The sequence below is a fragment of the Pterocles gutturalis genome, unplaced genomic scaffold (assembly GCF_000699245.1).
Source record: "Pterocles gutturalis isolate BGI_N339 unplaced genomic scaffold, ASM69924v1 scaffold14274, whole genome shotgun sequence".
Taxonomy (NCBI): Eukaryota; Metazoa; Chordata; class Aves; order Pterocliformes; family Pteroclidae; genus Pterocles; species Pterocles gutturalis.
Genome location: NW_010135943.1, coordinates 66,749 through 89,345, shown reverse-complemented (window position 1 = coordinate 89,345; position 22,597 = coordinate 66,749). Strand labels below are relative to the sequence as shown.

General features: G+C 42.0%; 1 protein-coding gene across 1 annotated transcript in view; it reads right to left on the bottom strand.

Annotated features, from left to right (window-relative positions):
• Positions 1–22,095, bottom strand: part of LOC104468093 (receptor-type tyrosine-protein phosphatase T-like) — a gene marked incomplete at both ends in the record, with an annotated part of 82,556 nt that extends 60,461 nt beyond the window's left edge. Inside the window, 2 exons of the mRNA XM_010082107.1 lie at positions 20,339–20,448; positions 21,799–22,095. Of these exons, the coding sequence (XP_010080409.1) occupies positions 20,339–20,448; positions 21,799–22,095 (407 nt within the window). The remainder of the gene's footprint in view (positions 1–20,338; positions 20,449–21,798) is intronic.
• Between the last annotated feature and the right edge of the window lie 502 nt (positions 22,096–22,597).

Sequence of the window (22,597 nt, the reverse complement as noted above, 5' to 3'; positions counted from 1 at the left end):
AAGCCAAGAGTTTTAACTTGTCATGGTGAGGAGGTGAACACGGTTAATTGTCGCAGATGTTGGCTTTAGTTTTGCATGTTGGGAATCACAGAGTAAAACCAAACAGGCTCAGGCACTTTTCAAAACGTACTTCATTAGGTTTCAATTATAAAGCAAAATTAGAGGACCACAGAACAAGAAACAGTGGGTATTTTCTCTGATGAAGAAAATACATTCTCCCTCTTTAAGGCTTTTATTACTCTCCCACGCTGTCCCATATTTCCTGAATACTGTAACCCTAAGCTGTGCCTCCCACACTGCAAGGTGACTGCAGCAGGCCAGTGACAGCAAAAGGCAGAACAACCCCTCAGGCTCGAATCCCATCTTTTGCAACCCCAGGCAAGCACAGAAAGGACACTTAGTCACAGTGATTCATGCAGCAGATGGTTCTAATCCCACCTTCTCATCCACCCATCTAGAGTACCCTTTCCAAATCCCAACTTATTTTTTTTTTTTCCTCTGGATGCTTGACAGTCCACAGGCTACTTTGAAGGTGACTGAAAAAACAAGCCAGCCCGGATAGTTACATTTGCCATACAGTGGTCCGCAGCTGCACAAAGAAATCTCAGGAAGGAAGTAGTCCAGTGGTTTCCACAAATCAAAAATGGGTAGAGTATGTACACATTCCTGTAGGACTCTCAAAAAAAAAAAAAAAAAAAAAAAAGCTTAATTTTAGGGGTAGGATTTGTACACATTCCTGGAGGACCCTAAAAAAAAAAAAAAAAAAAAAAAAAAGCTTCAAAAATCTAAATTACTACCTTAGAAGAGGCATGTCTATTTGTGGTCAAACCTGAGCTGCTGTCCCTTCACCACAAAAGCCCTTCACTAGCGCAAGCTTGTATTTTCTGATAGTCTCAAGTGATTAATGATTTCAGCCTCAAAGTCTAGAGCAGTTCAGTCCCAAGGAGCATAAAAGTAATTGCTTCTTATTGGACATATCCAAGCCGTGAATATAGTACTTTGTGCCAGGTTCTTCTAGTCCGATTTCAAGATTTTACAGAGCTCTTATATGAGCTCTCCACATATAGTACATCAGTTGAAAGATGGCAATAGGTTTCAAAAAAGTAACATAGAAACATTATGTTTAGCCATACCTAAAAGGTAAATAAAATACCTTCAGGTGACTGCTGCCTAAACTTACCCTGAAAAAAATACCAGGGCACTTTATAGAAGGAAAAGGATCCTACACTGACATATTGAGCTTGCTACAAAGCACAATGTAAATAGACTCCCCAGCTGCCTCTGGACTTACTGCCATGTTAGCGCCTTTTACGAACAGGCATTCAGTCTCTGAATAGTAATAACGAGCACGCAAATCTGAATGCAGCTCAGCTTAGGCTCCAAAGTATAAAACATGCGCAGGGTAGGATCAAAATGTGGCAAATTAGAGTGCAGACACCTGGTCCTGAAAAGTTACACAGAAAACTTAGTTTATACTGCTTCTCCTTGTTTCTTATTAAAATAATTTGGAGGCTTGAAAGTGAAACAGATTTATGAATTCACTGGGGAGCTGGAGAGAGTCATCACACAGTAATGGAAAGGCAGATTTTTTTATTGATTCAAATTAAGGGTAATTTATTGGGGAAAAAAAAAAAGCCATGATTTGCATGAAAGACGTTGCCTAAAGACACAGCAGTCTGAGCGTGTTTTGATATATGTTACATATACACAGACACAGCCTGTTCGGTGCGGCTCGCTCTGCTAGCAGAGGGAATGAGCTGGCAGCACCCCTCTGCAGGCATTTCTTTAGCTTATCACCGCCCGGCAAGATAAACGCAATCGGTCATAAGACTTTGCTCTGAGACAACTCAACCCTTAGGTGCTTCAAGAGAAGCCTCTCCCCTCTTTTAATCTCTTACGGTCACTCTTATGCACTCTGTCCCTCCCAAGCAATGAAACCTCCCTGTCCTACGGCTTCTGGGAGTCCCAGGACCCCTCGCCAGCTGTGTCCTTATGGGAAACGTGAGGGGCTTTTGTTGCACAGCTCTGAGCCCTGGGAACCAGAGAGCAAATCTGAACTGCTCCCAGGGAGTTCAAGTTACCACAGAGGACATTGGAGTGTAGGTCTCGGTCCCAGAAGTACTGCTGTTTTCTACATCACACCCCTTTGCCAAGGGAAGCCTGTTGCTTCATAAGAAGCTCAATCTTCCCCGTCTTTTGTTTCTCAAACTTAGATGTGAATTGTCAAAGTTAAACCCAGACAAATTGCGATGCTATCAGCAGTCTTGGCGAATCTCTGGGGAACCCATTCTCAAATGAGGACACCACCATTTCCTAACACTTTCCTGACATCCCTACCATTCACCTGCTCTGTCTCCTTCTCAGTGCCAGGTTCCCTACAGCCAGAGCTACAGGGACACCACTGCAGGTGACAAACACTGGGATCCAACTGGAGTCCCAGTGGGACTGAGTAGGCACAGCACTGGTGGCCAAGAGCAGTATTTCTTTCCCCAACCTCCTCAGCTGTGGCAGGGAGCAGGATTCCCAGGTGTTTCTACCACCACCAACTCCCCTAAGCCAGCTCCTGCAATGCAGGATTCCCTTCCCTGGCTCTCGAGACAACAAACCCATTTCTTCTGGAGCTCCTCACTACAAAGCATTCATGTTTATGAGAAAATTTGTTGTGAATAAATAACAGTAAAACACCAAAAGAAAGGCATATCGCATTGACCCGCCGTCACCACGCTACCTTGCTGTCGTTACTGCTGCCAGACCACAAGCAAATTGATCAGAAATTTCATCCCCATGAACAGACTATCTGTGTAGCATACTGGGCGCACATGAAAGTTATTGATCTCAGTAAGCTAAATTTTCACAAGGGACTGAAACCAGTTTCCATTTGCGTGTACATGCTCTGAACGCTCGAGGATTTGATAGAAGCAATTACTCTCCCCACGCCGTGGCTCCTTTGAACAGACTCCTCACTCTGCATTTTCCCATTTGCATATACACAGCTTAACACCAGAGCAGCACATAATCAGGACCGTTAGCTTTTGGAAGATCTAACTTTTGCATGAATTGCTCTGTGGAAAACAATAGTAAAAAGCAGGATCCAATGCAAATTCTACAGTGAAGGGAAAAAAACCCCAATTATTACATGACTAGGAAAACTGCGTGAAACACCGCGGAGCGTCTTACAAAGGCAAATTATCCCATGGGCATCGATGGCAAAGGGATCATTTACATCCCAGTTTGTAAAAAGCAGTGATTAATACAGCTAGAGAAAATGTAAAATTTAATGAGTAACTGAAGTGTTTAAACAAACTGCTGGTTTAATAAAGCTGAATGACATGGCCAAAGTGTTGGGAATAAAATCCCAAGATTCTGTTAGCAGTGAGAAAATTCACAGATCAAATGAGAAGAAAAGGTGATTTATCATCAAAGGAAATAATTACTCTTCAAATAAATAAGGATTAGAATGAACATATATATTATCTTCTCTTCCCCTCTGTGTGTCTCCAAAACTCAAATCTATTTTAGTTTACATACTTAGCTAATTAAAGCTCTAAAAATAATATAAATTTTTACGGGCCATTTCTGGAGAAAACGTGTATAGCTTAAAACAGACCCAGGCACTTTGATTATTGCATAAAGTTTCTATTAGTTTTCACAGTGCAGTAAATTTTTTTTTAAATTGCCTCCTGGTGATCTAATTATGATCCTGTTTTTAAGCAATTTCTAAAAATTAGAAATGTATTGCAGACTTTCATTCTTAATGTCTTGAATTTAATTTAAAAAAATGCATTGAAGTTGGCAAATAAAATATGGAACCAAATTCTCAGCTGATGTGAAGAGGAAAACCTTACTGGAGCTGCCGTCAGCAGAGCTGGGCTGTTTGCATGAGCTGGTCACTCTGCAGAAACCCCAGTCTCTCCAGCTGCCAGCCTTACAAACTCATTTTTCAGTCTAAGTGCCGAGCTGGGTCTAATTCTTCCCATGTCTCACTAATGTTGGCTCTACAGGCCAATCTGACCAGGGAGTCTTTTTTCAAACCTGGTTTCTTTCAATTGAGTCACATAAACCCAATGTGACCAGTACACAAAGAACCACCGCGGGAAAGCACAGGACACTGCCATAGAGAGCTGGCTGTGCAAGGCTAACAACTTTCAGTCTCTCACAATGTGAAGCTGTGAACAAAACGGACCCACTCCCTCCAGGAGTACCAGCTTACGCAGTCATTACCCTAACACAGTCATTTCTCAGAAGTGCACCCACCTTCCCAGATTATGTTCACCTGCTGTATACAGGGCGAGTTGGACCGTACTGTCACCTGTAGATCCATAGAGAGCTACTACTCAGAACTTGCATTCTGCATGTCCCAATTTTCTGGTGACTGTTAGAATGAGAATGGTGAGACTGATCTAACCACGGCATGCCTAGGACAGCATTGTACAAGTCAAGATGCAATGTGAACACATATCCATCACGGAAGCAGACTGACCCCAAAATACCAACAACGTAGGTAGCAAGACAAGCCAGAATTACTATTTAGAAACTCTTTTGAAAAGTATCACTTTGCAATCATTCAGCATGTCATCATAACCTCAGGACACCTCCCAAAATAAGCATCAGTGCTGCTATAATTAGGATACAGCACAGCTTTTTCATTCCAGATATGTTTATCACGTTAGAAGTACAGTACAATGAGTACTCTAAGTGGGAAGAGAAATAATGCAAGTACAAGAGCACAAGCTACACTCTGACATGAAGTCATTATTTTATAGTCTCTGATATCTGCATGACATGCTGCTCACTAAACTCATCTGCAGAGAGAGCATTTCCATCCTCACAGCAATGAGGACCTGCGCAGTTTCAGACACCGGCAGGATGTGGGCTTTTTGTTCACCCTTTTTTCACTCTCCAGCAGAGTTACTTTTATTTTCACTATCATATTGACAAAAACCAGCGAGCTGAGAACACAGCTGCTAGAAACACTTCTGTTATATGCAGTGGGATACGAGATAAAGTCCCCAGCATAGACTCTCCCTTTGCAGTGCCTGTGACATCCAGAAGAGGCTAAAGGAATGGTGACATTTCCAAGGAACAGTACTGGCCAGGGACCGCAGATACAAATCAGGAATCAAGGGAAGAAAAGCCAGTTTTGGTTAAGAGCCAAGGAAAATCAACCATCAAACTCCAAGTCTACTGTTATTAGATATGTCTACCATCATAATTAAGAACTTGGATGCAGATACACCCAAAAACTCAAAAGCCAAGGCTGTTCTCACAGTGTGTCTGCTCTGAACTAAGGTGGTGACCCCAGAAATCTCTCAGGTCAGATTTATACAGATTTTGACAGAGACATCTGCAGAGAGATTCAAGTTCTTGAGTTACAAAACTGTACTTAGCCAACAACCAAGTTTCCAAATTTTTAAAAGAAGGCAGGAGCCCATCAGCTTTTAGGTGCTCATCTCTTGTCCCTTCCTCAAATGCATGGCATTGGTCCTTAATGTGGCAGGTTCTCGGCAATGATGTTAGGCTTCATCTAACAGCAGAAGATGGCAATGATGCCCAGCAATAGTCCCATCCACTGAAGCATATTTCTCTCTAGGGTTTTTAGCACGAAAAAGGAAAAGCTGGTGAACAGAAGGCAAGATATCTTCCTCTACATTTAAAACCAGTGATATATCTGCTTGACATAGCAAGAAGTAGAAAAAACCTGGGCCACCCCAGAGAAGAGCTGTCACCTCATCTGTGACCTTCAACAAAATAATGGCTGAGGGGCAGATGAGGCTGAACAGGCTACACTGGATTTCGATGCATTTAGCTGCTGGCAATATTTATAATCAGTAGTTTATATGCAGAAATATTTATAAACAGTAAATTTAGAGATTGACACATTGCCCAAAGCTGTACTAACCACATCACAGAGTACACTGCCCAAATCTTGCATCCACTTAGGTGAGAGGAATATGTTCTTCCCATAAATTAATACCTGTTCTCCTTTAGTATGAATTCCCAGAAACACTATCAGCAAGAGCTCTTACATTTTCTGAAGATAACTAAATTAAAAAGAAAATCTGTCTTTATCTTCTGAAATGACACCTTTCTCTTCCAACAGTTAATACGGGGCATAAAAATCAATTCAAAGCTGTTAATTGCTTTTGCAACTATTTTATTTCACCCTGCTTATTTGGGGAGATAGGTAAGAGACACGCACTGCACGTGATGCAAACACCCGAGCGCTCAGGCACACCACGCCTGCATTTTGCTGTAAAGACAAGCTGCAAGCAGCTCTCCTCATGAGATCAACACAGTACAACAGTAACATTTCACTGCTTAAGAGTTTCTCTTGGTTTTCTCATCTACACTGACACAGCACCTAAGTTCAGAAAAGACCTGTAGCAGACTTGGAAAAACCCTGAGTCTCCCCTGAGCAGATGGCAATCCAGCCCATCTTATTCAGGACTCAACTTGCAAACACAAACACACTCTTTTAACCACCTACACAGACCTACACACAGACTGGTAAGAGTGTAAAAACATCGCTGTCATGCTCTGTACTATAAATATTACTATTCATACAAAAAGGAGGTTTTATCCAAAAAACCCCAGATGCTGTCATTTTTAAAGGACAGCATGTGCACAGCAGCAACTGGCAGAATATTTTATTTCTGTGCTTATCTAACTTGAGACAACACTGAAAATTCTGCGTGGAACTGCAAACGCGTACAGACGCATGTTCAGCTTCAGCATCTTTCAAATCGTCTACCAAACCAGAGGAACCAGTGTTGGGTTTATCTTATCCTTAATTGATTAATCACAGGCAAGGCTTCCACAAGCAGCATGTGCCCCCAGCACATCATTAAGGATTATGTTCACAGATACTCTGTTTAGACAGCACCGTGTTAAATCCCAGCAAATAATTTGGTCACTGAGATATGCGTGGAGCCCTTTAGGAGTAAAGCTGCTAAAACAGTTATGTAAGGACATGAAAAAGCAGTGGGTAAACCGCACATCTCGATTCTTCCCAGCCACAAAAGCTTCACCAGGGCTTCCCCATTATCTCAGATTTGTTTGGGAAAAAAATAGCCTTTGCTACCGTGCTTCCCCTATTAGAAATGTCAAACACTTTGATGTAAGTTTTCTTCTCATGCCACTGAGGAGCTCAGAGTAACAAAGGCAAACACCAAGATCTCCGTGCAGCAAACAGAACCACAGCTCACCAATACCATTTCTTCACACAACAACTATTAGCAAACCAGTGCAGCTGCTGGGAATTTCTCATGGTCCAGGAAGGCTGCTCCAAAGGTCCACGAAGTCCATCTTTATTTAAATCTGTCAGTAAAGCAGCTAGAAATAGATGCCCCTCTGCTGCTGCTGCTGAGATTACACAAGTTAAACTAGTAGCAGGTAACAAGGGACTTCCTCAAAACTCTTTCATAAGCAGCTTTCTTGGTACTTATTACCATGACAGAGGAAACCCAGAGTTGAAGAAACTCTGACAGCACAGCAGACCTTTGCCTCAGGCAAAGCAGAATGAATTCCCGCTGCTCCCAAGTCAATGTAATTTCTAGCCCAGGGCTGTGTCTCATTACTCCTGCCCAAGCCAAGGTTGTTAGAACTTCAGTGTCAGTTCAGCAACAGACTTGTCTCTCGCTGGCACTCCTCTGAAAGCCGGAGCTGGGGGGTTATTTAGCTGGAAATCTGGTCTACTGGATAGAGAAGTTTAGAAAGGAGAGAGAATGTTTCTGGAAAGTGGAGCATTACAAGACAGATTTTATAAAAATCTAATGAGAGAGCAAGATCACAGTATCCAGGGAAAAGACCGAGTTACATCTCCCCAGCAGCGCTGTTTGCTCAGCAGCAGCACGGATGAGTTCACAAAGTTCACTCTTAATAAGGATGAGAATGTAACTTTCGTCTGGATAACCTGAATAATTTCTAATTTGTCCGTGTCCTAAATAAGAAAACAGCAAGTTAATAATGCTGTAGCCGCATTATTTTGTTTTCCTCTAAATTTAATATAAGTTTTACACTGTCACAGAGACAGATAACATTAAATAGCTTAGAAAAAGCTTTTGGCTCAGTGCAAGAAGGAGCCTTATCAAGTACTAAAAGAAAAAACACTGCGGACAGTAATATGTGGGAGTTCTGTGTGCAGGACTTGGGTTCTCCAATCAACAAACTAACAATCATGCTGCAGCCACAAGCCCTTTGTGGTCTCTGCAAAACAAAACAAACAAAGAAAACCCCACCACCGCACCAATACCGCTGGATGCCAGGGTTCCAGCTGCAGGAAGAGCCGAGGTTGCACACACATTGCCATGGAACATCCCAAGCTGACAGCAATCCCTTAGTGCTGCTCACATTGAGCATCGTTCACGCGTGGAAGCAGTTCTGTGCAGCAGCTCGTGGAGAAGAAAAGGCCTGAACTTGCCCGGCAGTTTGAGGGAACACACTTGACTCCAGGAAAGTCAACAACATGGGCCTTAGAGAAAGATCATTTATTTTCAAAGGCAACATAAACCTGGATAGAAGCACCTTTCCTTGTTTCAGCAGTTGTTTGGTGTTTTGGTTTGGTGGGGTCTTTTTAATTACGTATTTTCTAGTCTGAGTCTTCCCTCATAATTTACAGAGATACGGGCTTTGTAGAAGCATTTTGAGGATGACCGTGAAAGCTTTGCTTTTCCCAATTCCTTCTTCTGAACTTTAGAGTTAGCCCATGAAAGCTCAGGGATTGATGAACCACTTCCAGCAGAAGCAGCATTTCAGACTGAAGGCTGACCCTGAATTGGGAACTTTTCAACACAAAATACAAAAATGCTGGACATGGTAAATCTTCCAGGGACAAGACTCAGGTTAAGAAGGAGCTCCTAGAATTTTCAGTGTTGGGTTGATTTTTGATTTATTTTGAATGGGTTTTCACTTACATTGAAAGATCAAAATACTCCTGAAATGAGAGTTTGAAACAATAATTAAATTCTATGAAGACAGGGCCAGACCTTCCATGCAGGTGTCTGAGGAGGAATATTCTTCGTTGCCTCAAGACCGTATCTTCACAGCATCTTCTTTTTTTCCAGCTTCAGAAGAATCATAGAATCATTAAGGTTGGAAAAGACCTCAAGGATCATCAAGTCCAACCCAACACCACCTAACTCACTAAACCATGTCCCTAAGCACCACATCTACACGATTCTTGAACATCTCCAGGGATGGTGACTCAACCACCTCCCTGGGCAGCCTGTTCCAATGTCTGATCACTCTTTCAGTGAAGAAATTTTTCCTAATATCCAGCCTAAAAATAAAAAAACCTGCAAACAAGGATGTGGCAGAAGAGAGAAGCCGACTCCAGTATTGAAGAGGACACCACATTAATGAGACACTCGCTCAGCTCTTCATTCTGTCAGACATTTATGATTCCTGTAGCTCTTTGACAGCCTGGTTGTCACCACCACTGGTTTTGTCATTCATCCAAGCTCCCTTGTACACAGCCAACAGCCTGGCACCTTTCTCCTAACTCATCATGCTCTCCCTGGATGATTAGGAAAACAAAACAGGGCTGGCTGATGTTGCCATGCTCTCAAATTCTGATTTCAAGGTGATTTGTGTTCCCTTCCTCCTTGGTTTGTGAGAATGGGAGGAGAAGCAAAAAAAGCTCTCTTCTTTTGTGTGCCTGGAGCCAAATAAGGCATTAACTCGCCTAGCACAGTATCTGCTCCGAAGTGTGTGGTACATCAGGGGGACAATCAATTTCATGATTCTATAAAACTGATTGAAACATGATTACACAGCAAGTCATGGGCTCTTTTTTCTAAGACTTGTCAACCGCCTGTGCTTCTTGGGAACAATTACTCTGCAGGTGACTTGGGGTTGCAGCTGGGATGGACATTAGTTTCAATCTTATCAGGAAGTTTCAGACATTTGGGGTAAAAGACTAAAGTTAATTGCACCAAGTGTTACACAAAAAGGAATAATTTGAAGAAAGTTATCTTCTCATGAACAGGAAAGAGTTAGGGAACAGGTTAGTGAACAATCCTGCTCCAGTGCTGGACTTCAGAACTAAAGAATATATTTTAAGACCAGATGACTGGGCACCTTTTCCATCTTAAAACTCTGTTTAAGCCAGGCAATTATTGCTACTTGCATCCCTCCCCAGCCCACTAAATTTTATTCAGCAAATGCAAGGAAGCAGAGGCGTTTCATTTTTCCATTCTTCTACTGCTTCTTTTGGGAGGTCAAGGGAGAGTTAAACAGCATTTTTACAAGTTATATTTAAGGCTGGCAACATGTGAAAGACTAAAAGCCCTGAAGAATAAAGTCCTTTAGTCCCAGCAAAAGCGCAGCATGGTTGGTAACGGTATAAAAAGCCATAGTGCAGCTCTAGGAATGAATGTGGAAGTTAACCTAGGGAGACCATGTGAATAAAAGAGGCCCATTTGCTCCCCAGCCTATTTACTGCAAGTCACACAAACACAGAGTCAATTAAACCTGAGTACAAACAGAGACAAGACACATACAAGACAGAATATATCCATAAACCCAGCCTTCCTCTTTACCAGGAACAGGGATAGTAGGGCTGAGAAGTCTCATCTACTCCCCTTCTGGCTCAGACTCCTTCTTCCTGTTCATGTTTCCTTGGGACTTTATTGCTTTTTTGTTTGGTATAAATAAAATCAAATTTAATGTCTATGAGAAAGGGAGGAAGAATGGAGATGGTAACAAAGCAATTGGGAGCACCTTAGTAATGAATTCAGGCCATTAAGGATTTCATTAGGTTTACTAAAAGGTCATTAATGATAAAATATCTTCTTTTATTTACCTACTTTCTAAACAGTATAGTCTATTCTGCCATTCAAGCTTGCACCCCACTGACATTAATTAGCACACTATATATTAAGGAGAGTTTTTAATGAGCTGTTATTTCATATGATTTCATTGGAGAGCCTCATTGTTCAGTTTAATAGCAGAAAATGACAACCACAGAAATTGCTTTGATAGGATTGCAGCATTGAGGCAGTTATTCAATCTCCATACTTGTTCCTCAGTTAGTCCGGGATGCTGAAAGCGCTGCTTAGTACATCTCATAGCTGCTTTGCCATGCTACACTGGGCATAGCGAAAGCCGTGGGCAATGAACAAAACCCCAAACCAACACAATGGAGCACTGACAACATCACTTACAGCGGCTCTCTTTGCTACACACCATAAAGTAACAGAAGCAAGACCCATGAACGTATGAAAAGTTTTTGCCACGTTTATAATTAAAAAAATCAGTCCTAGCTATTATAGTAGCTGATAATTGTAAGACCACCTACTGTTAGTCACTTAAATCTTAAACTATCCATTTGTGTTTATTTTCCAAGTCAAGCGTCTGCCTCACCCTAAGTCGCTTTTCACAATTTCAGACAAAAGCGGTTGAATTAGAAACAAAGGGAAGAGCAAGTCCTTCTCCCTGTGCTAAAACCTAGCAGCTGCCAGCATCCTTCCGAAAGCTGTCCCAGCCTTGCTGTCAGCAATACCACCTGGACAGCAGGGAGAAGAGAAATCAGGAAATAATAGTAACAGGCAGGGAGGGCAAAAGGAGAAGGCAAAAAGGGAGGCAAGGGACTCAGAGTGACAGAGATCGGCAATGAGAGCAGGGCACAGGAAACTGAATCCAACCCCAAACCCACCCTGTCCACTGGATGACAGGGTCATAGTTAAAGACTGGGTCTAACACACATCCACAAAGGACAGCAATAAGATCAATTTCGCAAAAGGAACTGTAATACTGGCATCTCCTCCTTTTGAAAGCGATGAGATGATCACCTTGACTGGCTTTTCTTCTTTTACACAGTTCCTCAGCCACACCAATTAACAGGATAAAGCCACCACTTGTGGGTTTTTCAATCCTGTCTATTTGCTAAATTAAGCAATATTTAAGATTAAAAGGAAATACCCATCTAGGAAGGAGGGACAAACCTGTATCTGTAGTTTGCTGTCAACTTAGTCAACTACTACATTTTGGTAAGCAGGACGCTGCGAGATCTGAATCTGGAATTGTCAGAGAGCTCTATTTATGTTGCCATAACTGCACAGGTACAGTGGCACTCGAAGAGATGAGATGGAATAAAGGGGATTAGGAATCAGCTGTTTTCCTGGATGAGCAATACAGAGAAACAGCATAACTGAGAGAAGAATAGACCAAAATTGTATTTCCTCCAGAAAATAAAACATTGGAAGGCAGAAAAACAAGATGTTTACATATCTACAAAATTATTTTTTAAATTTGAACTTCATTATAAGAAAGAATATGATGGCTTGGGGTTTTTTTTCCAGTTCTTATCACACAGCATGCACACTAAAATAATTCAGTTCCTTCCTTTAAAAAAAAAAAAAAGTTTTGTTGTAGCCAAATATCTTTTCTCATTTGCATAGGATTTATATTGCTGCAGGTCTGTTGGTTTCAAAAGAATAAAAAGGTAATCAAAGAAACTGTTGTGCTCAAGGGACCGCATTATGCTTTTATTTCTGGAAAGCTTGATCAAGCAACTTTTTTAAACAGTTGATTCATACTATTTAATTCATACTATTTATAACACAAGTATGCTATTTACCTGGAGGTTGGCATGCATTTAAGAAAACCCTGACATCTGAGTTTCTCAAACCACCCTCTCATTTTCTCATCAAGATGGTACTGGAAACCATAGGACTTAAAAGAACATTATTAACAAATGCTTCCAAGCTAAGTACATCTTGCAAGCAACAGTGGATAGCGCACAATTAAGAATCCCATATAATTTGAAGAAGTTTGTTCAAAAGCTCTCTAAGGTGTTTATTCAGAAAAGTAACCCTAATTGGTAAGGCATTTAAATGTTTCCTAAGTTTAAGGCTGTGTTAAACTAACTGGGACAGGATGGAGAGAAACAACAGCAACAAAGATACAGCGGGCTCTTCTCAAGAGGTTTCAGCAGCTGAGCAAAGCTGGCCAGCCTGCATCTGGAGCACCCTTCCTGCCCTCCTCAGATGGAAGGAGCATGAACAGCAGCAGAGTCCTTGCCCTGGAAAGTACCAGATGGGCAGAGCAGAGCCTCATTCCTATTATCATAGAATCATTAAGGTTGGAAAAGACCTCAAGGATCATCAAGTCCAACCGTCAACCCAACACCACCTCACCCACTGACCCATGTCCCCAAGCACCATATCTACACGTTTCTTGAACCCCTCCAGGGATGGTGACTTCCCCACATCAGCTTTAAATCCACCCAGCTCCAACTACTTCAGTTCTGCCACAGCATTTTACATTTCCAAACATGACAGGGGAAGAAAAGCCACCCTGTGTCACCGGAACAGCAGCTGCAGCTGTTGTATTACTGTGCACAGGTACATTAGTTTTTCCTTGCAGCATCGGAGAAGCTGTTTTAAAAGCGCCATGCGTGGCAGAGGGGTCACTCAAACACATACTAGGGCTGCCACGGAGCTTATAAGCCATATTACTTTATTAAACAGCAGGGAAGGGAGGAAAAGGGCTCTTTGCTGGATTCTGCTGACTGAAAGAAAAGTTATTTCTTGTCACCTTGTGCTCCTCAAATTCCACTGAAAAGCTGTCTCGCTAAGCCCTGCCTTGTCCCAGAAACAGAACAGGGTCTGGAGCTGACATGCCATCCTGATCCGCTAAGAAAGCGAGCAGTGCTCAGATTTATAGCCCTTCTCAATTGCCAAAAAAACCCAAAAAAACAAAAAAAACCACGAAACAAACAAACAAAAAAACCCAACCAATCAGTACCATTCATTTTCCAAATTCTGGCCTGAATCCTGATTAATCATGGCCCAGAACATTGGCAGCATCTAACCAACCTGCCCACCAAGTGCTCAGTAAATATTGCAGTCAGCAACCATGTAATAAACAATTCCTCTTCAGCCAGCCCAGCCCTCTTCCAGTGCAATTCTGTGCTGAAAACCATGAACTACAGAACTAATTTAGCTGTGTATGCATGCACAGCTTTCCTTACACATAACTGGGAGGATGAAGCAGGCTACTACAGAGCTGACAGTGTGTCAAACTTAAACAGATTATCCACGGCCACACAGTTTCGTTGCTAGTTTAGATTATTAAAAATTCTAAATCAACACAGTGCAGATGCAGTAAAAACACTTATTCTTTCATAGACACTTTCATAGACTCTGGACAGACAATAGACTGCAGTACAAGACACCGTATAAATCCAACGTCAAAGGAAAACAACATTAGTGCTGCAGAGAGTAATACCCAACTGCATGAAGACCGCACTGTCAAATGCCCTACAGAAGAGTGATAACGCTATGACTGAATATTCAGCCCTCAACTAAGCATTTCCTGGGTTTTGCACCCTTAACAGCTTCTCCTGAACGTTCTCCTAATGTTGAGCTGAACCCAGCAGCCAGCGCTGTGCAGCACGGGCCTCCTCCAGTGCACGCTTCGCGAGCTGAAGTGAGAAAGCTTCGTCCCAGGAGTATCCCGCATCCACAGAATGCAGCCGAGAAGCTGGAACGTGATTGATTTCCATGGGTACATTCAAAGCCACTTCTCACTGAAGGCAATTTCTGAGAATTGTCATCTTTCTACTATTTTGACTTTGGAGTTTCATATAAATTGGTTGCAAGATTTTGTGGTTGTTGCCTTTCTTCTTGGGGGAGCAATTTTTCACTCTTCTTAACCAAAAAAAAAAGCCTTTAAATAAACAAACAAATGCCTACGTCGAGTTTCCAATCCTTTCAGCTTTTCGAGGAAACCTTTTTTTTGCTGCACCTTTTAGCAGGGAAGATTTTATCCTAAAAATGTCAGGTTTCATGGACAGCTTAAGAAAGGGCTATGAACAGAGATGTATGCATATCCACGCAGTGGATAGCTAGGACACCAGGTAATCATGCTTTGTGTTATAATAAATACGCACTTTTAGGGGTCAAAGGTGGAAGAAATGTGTTTCTAGCCTGCTGTAAATGCAGGCAGTGCATCCCACAAATACTGACCTTAGGCATGACCCTCTAAGAGGCAGTGTCCACGTAATGACCTCTCCTGCAGAGGAGTGAAGTGACTGAGAAATGGCATCTCGGCAACTAGAGAGATGACGAAGGGCAGACTGCGATTTTACATGGCAGTCAAGGGGATCTGGAACCTCTGAAGTCCAATTTAAACTCTAATCCACTGGGATTAGAGGAACTAGGCTCCAAGCATCTCATTAAAGAGCTGAAATTGTGTATGAAAGTCCCTTATATTATTATTCCTGGCATCTAAATAGAGTTTTACAGCATTTCAGAAATAGCGACTGAGTAAACTAGCTAGTTAGGAGCTGCAAATGCATCTTTATTTTTCCCAAGACCCATGATGCAACCCACACTGCCTTTAGGCATGGTTCACTGAAAGGACTTCAACAATCAGAGTCATTTTTTCCAGCCAAGGAGACCAGTATCCTGCAGGCACACTTTAAATGCTTCTAGGACTGTAATACCTTATAACAATGCCTTTCCCCAAGTAACGTGAAAAATATTTTAAACAGGAATGGTAGGTGGGGTTTTTTTTTTCCCCTCTTGCCCTTATATTCTAAAAACCGACAATTCTGAGAAATAAATTGTAAATAAATTTTTTCATGTGCAAAGGTGAAAGCCAACATGACTCACTGAGTGCACCTGTAAGCTTCCAGCTGCCCAAATGAAGGGAAACAGATATAAATAAGCTTTATTTACATTTTCAACATGCAAGTTTGCATGAAGTATCTGTGTCCACACATCTATCTGAAGCACTTCAATGTGTACGATGGAACAAATGCTTGAGACAACCTCATGTCATCTAAAGGGAGAATTTAAATGCCAAAGCTGGTCCATTAAATTAGATTGCTTGTTCCTGCAGTCCAGTGCCAGCATGGCTCTTTCTGCTGTTTGATGGTGGTTTGACTTTACACACACTTAGATGAAAAAAAAAAAGAAAAACATTTTTTTGCATGTCTTTGTACACAAAGGCTTTGAAGCTGAACTCCCACATGGCATAAGCACAATAAGCAGCATTTGATTATGAGGCATTTTTAAAACATAGCAGCTTTTCAGGACTGGTAAAAAAAAAAAAATCAACAAGTTGTGGTGCTTTCAGTCTTCCAGGGGACTGAAGGGGGGAGACGACTTATTACAATACCATTAGATTCTGCCACTCACAGCTTGCTACAAGAGATAGCTGTAATAACACCTCTCATGAATGTCACATGCAAAAGCATCTCTGTAGAGATTCTACCCAAACTGAAGTACCAGCGAAATCCATTCTTGCTGTTTAGCTGCGTTTGAACACAAACTGATCTACTTGGCTCATGGAAGTACCTACACACCTAGATGCTACCTGGGGACCTGGCTATAGCCACAGCTCTTCAGCTTTATCTCCGCTGCACGGCTTACTTGCAACAGCAGCCCATGCATCTCCCCAAGGGCTGACTGGACTGGACAGACCAACCCACACCTACTAACTCGGCACACGCTCGTGTTAGTGACTGATGCGCTGTGCTCCCCCCAACACCTCCAGAACGAGCTGCGCCATCACTCGCTCTCTACACGGCTCATATCCTCATCCTTTCAGCATACTGATTAACTGACTTGCAATTCGTGGAGCTTTCAAGGTTCCCTTCAACAAGAGGTTTCTGCTCCCTAGAAACAGACTGTAATTACACCCCAATTTAGGGATCTAGAAGGTTCCTTTTTATAAAAATCCAGCTGTGGCTGTACCCAGTGAAACAATTCTCCAACTGAACGCAGGGGGTTTTTAAGCCAGTTTTAAATGCAAGGCTATCGCTGCCTTTATTAAAACGCTACAATAGCATTTTGAAGGATAAATATCAATCAGAAGAGACTTGCATAAGTCAGAAAGGTTCATTAAGGTCCTTCCATTTTGTTTAGGCTCTTCAGAAGCATTCAGTCATTACCAAATTAAGGATTCTGTCTGCCAAATGACTTGCTGAAGGTTGCACTGCTGAATTGCAGCCCAGTTGGCACTTCAGCAATGTGCATACAAACTCCAACAGCAGTTTGTGCGATATGGACATCTGCCTGGCAGGGAACTGCAGGAATGATTGGGGATCCAAAAAGAAAATCTGTCAGAAGAAAAAGCAAGTGGGATGCAACTAGAATAGACAGTGTATTTATTTGGTAGCATTTCAGAAGCTTACAAACTAAATTTTTTAAGAAAACTGGAGAGAAAATATATGCAGATACAATGATTCAGATCTTGAAGGTGGTGGTAAGAAGGAAACTATGACTTAGGAGAAGGAGGTTTTTTTAATTTGTTTTTATTCAGAGGGTTTGTGCCCAAGGGAGTTTCAGAGACCATCACTTGCACGATACCTACATGTGAATCTGGCCAGCTACTTCCACGTGTAATCCGGAACTTTGACACCACTGGCTCAAATGCATAAAATGATATTTCTTGATCTGTACTTTGCTGAGAATTTTTCTTTAATAAATGTTGGTAGGTTCCTGGGTTTGTTTCTCTGTAACGACAGCAACACAACTGCAGAGTTTCTAGATAGCTGTAAATCTGCTAGCAAACCCCTGAGCCTCTTGGCTCCTCCAGCTGCCGGAACAGCACTGCTGGTGCTGGGCTTCGGGAGCTGTGCTCCTTCCAGAGACCTCACTAAAGCAGCACCGCACCAGTTCATAGTTTGACCTTTTTTTTCTGTTGTCGTTAAAGCCTTCTGCTTCTATCTGGATCTGTACTGTAGGCTACAGGAAAGAACTGAAAACCTATCAGAGACTAACCACTAGCGCTTTTCTTCTCTCTCCACTTTAACCAATAGGTCAGCTGAACTCTGGTTAAAGCAGGGTAAAGTCATGATGATACTGAAAAATGGCTGAACCTGTCTAAAATAACACTCTGGGGGTCATTACTACTGAGGAATTACTTTGGTTCTAGACACGTAGCATGAAATCCTAAAATAATACCAGCAGGGACGAAGGTGCAGGTTTATCATAGCAGGCTAGGGATTAAGCAAGCAACACAAAAGATGCAACTACCTGGACAATACTGAATGATTCTCAATACTTCTAGGAAGATTAAACTTCAATTGCAGGTAGCAGGATAAGATGTTTCTGTGTAAAGAACTGTACTTTATTTACTGAGCAACTTCAAACACAGGATCTCCTTTTACTTGGACCAGGCATTCATATTTCCTTGTGATCAGACTTCAACAGCCTGACAGCTACCCTGAGAATGCTCCAGCCCCCTCTCCAGGTGATGGGTAACTGGTCGTCTGCAGTTCTATCTCCAGCTGATGAATTTGTCTGAGGGTGCCACCAAGAATGGGAATGTTCTGTATTAATTTTCACAGGTAAGAAGGGAGAGAAAAGAGAAACATTTTCATTCATGACAGCCTTCAAGCACTCCGGTCCTCCTGGTTTTTAACACTTAGATTTTCATCCTTTTGGAGATGAGGGGGAGGAGGAAAAGGAGGAAGAGTTTGAATTCACCTTGACTTCTCTTTGGCTTTAGCTGCAAAGTATGCAGAGAGTCATTATCAGAAAAGAAAAATTTGTTTGTGTCTCCACTGAGACTCCAGCAATGACATGACTTGAGGGGCAAAGTCTCTGTCATGATGCATCACTACCCTGGAGGCACCAAAGTATCTCGGTGCAGCTGTTCAGCCAGAAAAGCAACACAGATTGCTTAAGTCCTTTCAATGAGCTCAGCCCAAGGCAATATTTTAGTAGGAAACTGCCTCTTTAAAAATTAAAAGGAATTATTTTTGCATCATTTGACATGGATTATTTTAAATATGTTCCATTCTAGGTCACCATGTTGTCAGAAAAATAATGAATTTGCAACTGATTCTATTCAGACCCATTCTTTAAGAATACAGACAGCTTTATTGAGCAATCCCTTACACAGACACAGGACAGCCTGTAGTACACCTTCAAAAACCATGAAATTGCAAGGGTTAGTTCTAGTTCTAGCACAGCCAGGTGTTACGGAACCTGAGGAGATTTCCACAAGTATCTCAACAGTGCCCATCAAAAAATGACTCCTTCCTTTAGTCAAGGTTTATTGCCTGGCTGAAATGACACAAAATTAGCAAGAGGAACTTCTATTCCTTTACTTAGTCTTGCCATACCAAACTCAACCTACCCTTTGTGAGCCAGCTGGAGAGATGACCTCCAAGTGCAGTTACATCTGAGCCCAGGAAATAGCTGCCATCTCTTGCTCACACTGTAGAGCAAGAGCTCACTGATGTTAAACCTGCTCAATTTTTTCCATTTGACCATCCTTGTGTTAGGGACAGCCAGCATTAGCCAGAAGATTTACGAGTGGCATGTTATAAGACACCCTGTTCCAAACGGAGAAGCTGGATGGGAAGAGGAAAGGAGCAGAACCTCACTGGCGATGGCAGCATTGCTTCTTGCACCCATGCCATTTCCAAAGTAAGTATTTACATTCTCCCAGCATAAAAGAGAAAGCAAAAAAGTGATTCTTGCCCCTCTGTATAAGGAAATGCTGTACAAGCCCACATTGAAGATTTCTACATTACCACAAAAGCAAATTTTTTTTTTCACTCTTATCTTACCGCTGAATCTATAAACATGTGCATGCTCAGGCAGCACTGGTTTTCCACAATTTAATAAAATGTCTTTACCTTCTCTTGTAGGAATGTCTCTCACCTCACACGATCCTCTAAAGCAATCCTCCTTTTACACTCCTTTTCCTCATATTTGGGTGTACGTGACATTATGGATGCAGTCTCACCAGAAGCGCGTGACAACAGTAATGCTTCCTCATTTTAACAAGAAACAACTCCTCTGACACACTCTAGAATCACATTTAATTTTTTTTTTCCATCCAGCATAGGATGGTCAGTGATCAGCCTATAACCTGCTGTATATTTTGCTTAGGGGTGGGGCTAGGCTAGATTAGATGTATCATTCAAACATTCAAGAACAACCCGATAAAATAAGACTTAATGGCTATATGCTGCTGAGATTGCCAGGAAGAATTATGACTATTGGGAAAGGCAGAGAGGAATTAGTTGCAGCATTTAGGTATAAAACCTAACAGAAATTTACCTCAAGAAAAAAAGGAAAGAAAACAGACCTTGGGGATACTACAGAAGAAAAAAGGGCAAGAATTGAACACCTGAGACATGGGGGGGATATACGGCTCTCATTTTGACACAAATGTTGGTAAAGAAATCTCTTCTCTTTTTTGAACTGGAAAACGTTTTCAGTGACAGCAGCAGACTATCTTGAAGATTCTTATCTATTTTAATCAGGCTTCTTTTAGCACCTGCTGACATCTCAGAGCTCAGGATTGGCTTAAACACATAGGAAAAGGGCCCTGTGGCACGTATTCCTTGACGACAATCTGTTCTCCTCACCTCATAGAGTGTAATGATGCCATTTGTCTCATTTGGAGGCTTCCACTGAACATAGATCTTCTCTTCAAAAGGTCCTCCCTGGATGGATTCCAAGGGAACAGGTCCAGGAACTGCAGGGGGGAGAAAAAAAAAAAAAAAAACAACAAATCCCAAAAAACTGTGTTAGAAGCTACCACCAGCTCCAGTTGCACACACATCAGAAGACACCAAGAGACCATCAGAGAGGAAGTTCAAAGCTGAAAATAAAACAAAAGGAAAATAACATAACAACAAAAACCCCACCCCAAAGCACTACTGTCACACCCAGGTACTATCAAAGACCTATTCTCAGCCTTTGGTTCAAATAAGACAACTCTAGTCTAAGCAATGATAAATAAAATCAGAATCCATGAAAATACAAAGCTACTTTCAGTACATACTTATTAAACTACAGCATAGCAGGAGTAGGGAATTTAATTTGTCCTTCTTCGCCCACACAACAGCAAAGCTCTATCCTCCCAGACAGCCAGATTGCACCTTGGCATAAAGATCCCCCTGGGCTGCACACCTTTATCAATATGGAAGATTGATTTTCTTAGTAAAGTAACAATGTAAGATTTATATTGCATTATGGCTACAAGGCCAGCCAGAAAATCCACCTACTCAAGCAAAATTTTAATGCTGTGGAAGATAACTAAGTAAATGCACTTTGCAATCCTGTGATAAAAATCCTGTTCATTTATCTGAAAGATCTGCCACCCTCTCATGTCCCTCCGTATGATATACTGGACTGCAAGAGCCGCTTCCAGCTGACAGAAACTCAGGACAGCAACTCTTTACAGCTCTGGCAGAGGAGAACGCTTCTTTTTTAACACGTTAGACAGACTGGAGGCTTGTAGTCTTTGTCTGAAATAGCTCAGCTGGGATAATAACACTTCAAAGCTTTCCATAAGTACTTCTGGAAAACAGTTCTTTTCTATCAAGAACAGAAGATTTAGCACCAAATGAATTTAGCTTCTGAGACGTATATAAAAAGCTGTGTCCAGAAGACCAGCGCTAAGAAAAGCTACGCTCTGCAAAGGAAGGCATCATACTTCTTTTTGGGACATCAATGTGAAGGCACAAGAAAAATCAACAAATGCCAAGATGACATTTGCCCGGGTGACAAAGGAAGCTGCTCTGTGGGTTCTGGGCAGTTCAGAATACGACGTCTATAGCATTAAACCTACCGCTGTTCAGCCACTGCTCAGACTGGCGTTTGTCATTTCCAAGCACCTCAGGGAGCCTTGACCTTTCCAGAACACAGCTGTGAATGGAACTATTTACACCTACAAATCTTACATTCATAATGCACACACTGGTCAGAGAAGCTGTTTATAAGTCTCATGGGACTTCTAAAGGGTTACGTTGTTATTTACAACTTGAAAATATTTGTCTTCACCCCAAAATCCAAGGAAGAGAGCAAACCCAACATGACTTACCGTCTTCCTCAGTCTGCACCACCAGCTCCTCACTTTCCATTTTGCCCTCTGGGTTAGAGAGGGCTAACCTCAGCCTGATGGTCATGAAGGGCCGAAGACCTCGCAAGGTGTAGTGAGAAGAAGTTTGGATGAGCTCCTCTGCCTCAAATTTTTGCTGGTTGAACACATACTGGTACTGGACAGTGAGATTGTAGCTGTGGCAGCGGGTCACTGCGTAACCAAAGGGCTCCCACTGCAACGTCAGTTGCCGGGAGCGAATATCAACAACTTCTACGTTCTGTGGCCCATGCACAGGATCTGTCAAGCAAACAAAGGAAAAAAATAAATTGACATTAAAAGAAGTCAGTCATCCATTAATATGTCTCCTTCCATATTGACAGGGTATCTAAGTGCTTCACAGGTCTGAATGTTCTTCTCTTTACAATGTAAAAGCAACAGGGGAACTAATGTCAGCTCCACAGATGTATTCTGGTTCCTGAGTTTTCCCTGAAAATCCCATCATAGGGTCCTGAACAGTGGTCATGCTCCCAATTCCAGTGAAATCTCACTGTATCCAACAATGGCAGCATGATTCCCATCAGACAAGCATTGGGAAAGTCACAGACTTTATTCTTACAAAAAAAAAAATTAAAAAAAATTGAGGGACTACTTCAAAGTGCCTAAATACATTGGTGAGACCAGCCCTATGCAATGGGAATACATAGGACATGGCTGCCAGAAAAGGAACAAACTCAAATCTCTCAGATTTCAATCGAGTTATGCAGCCCCTACACCCTCCTGTCGACCATAAACCCTGCTC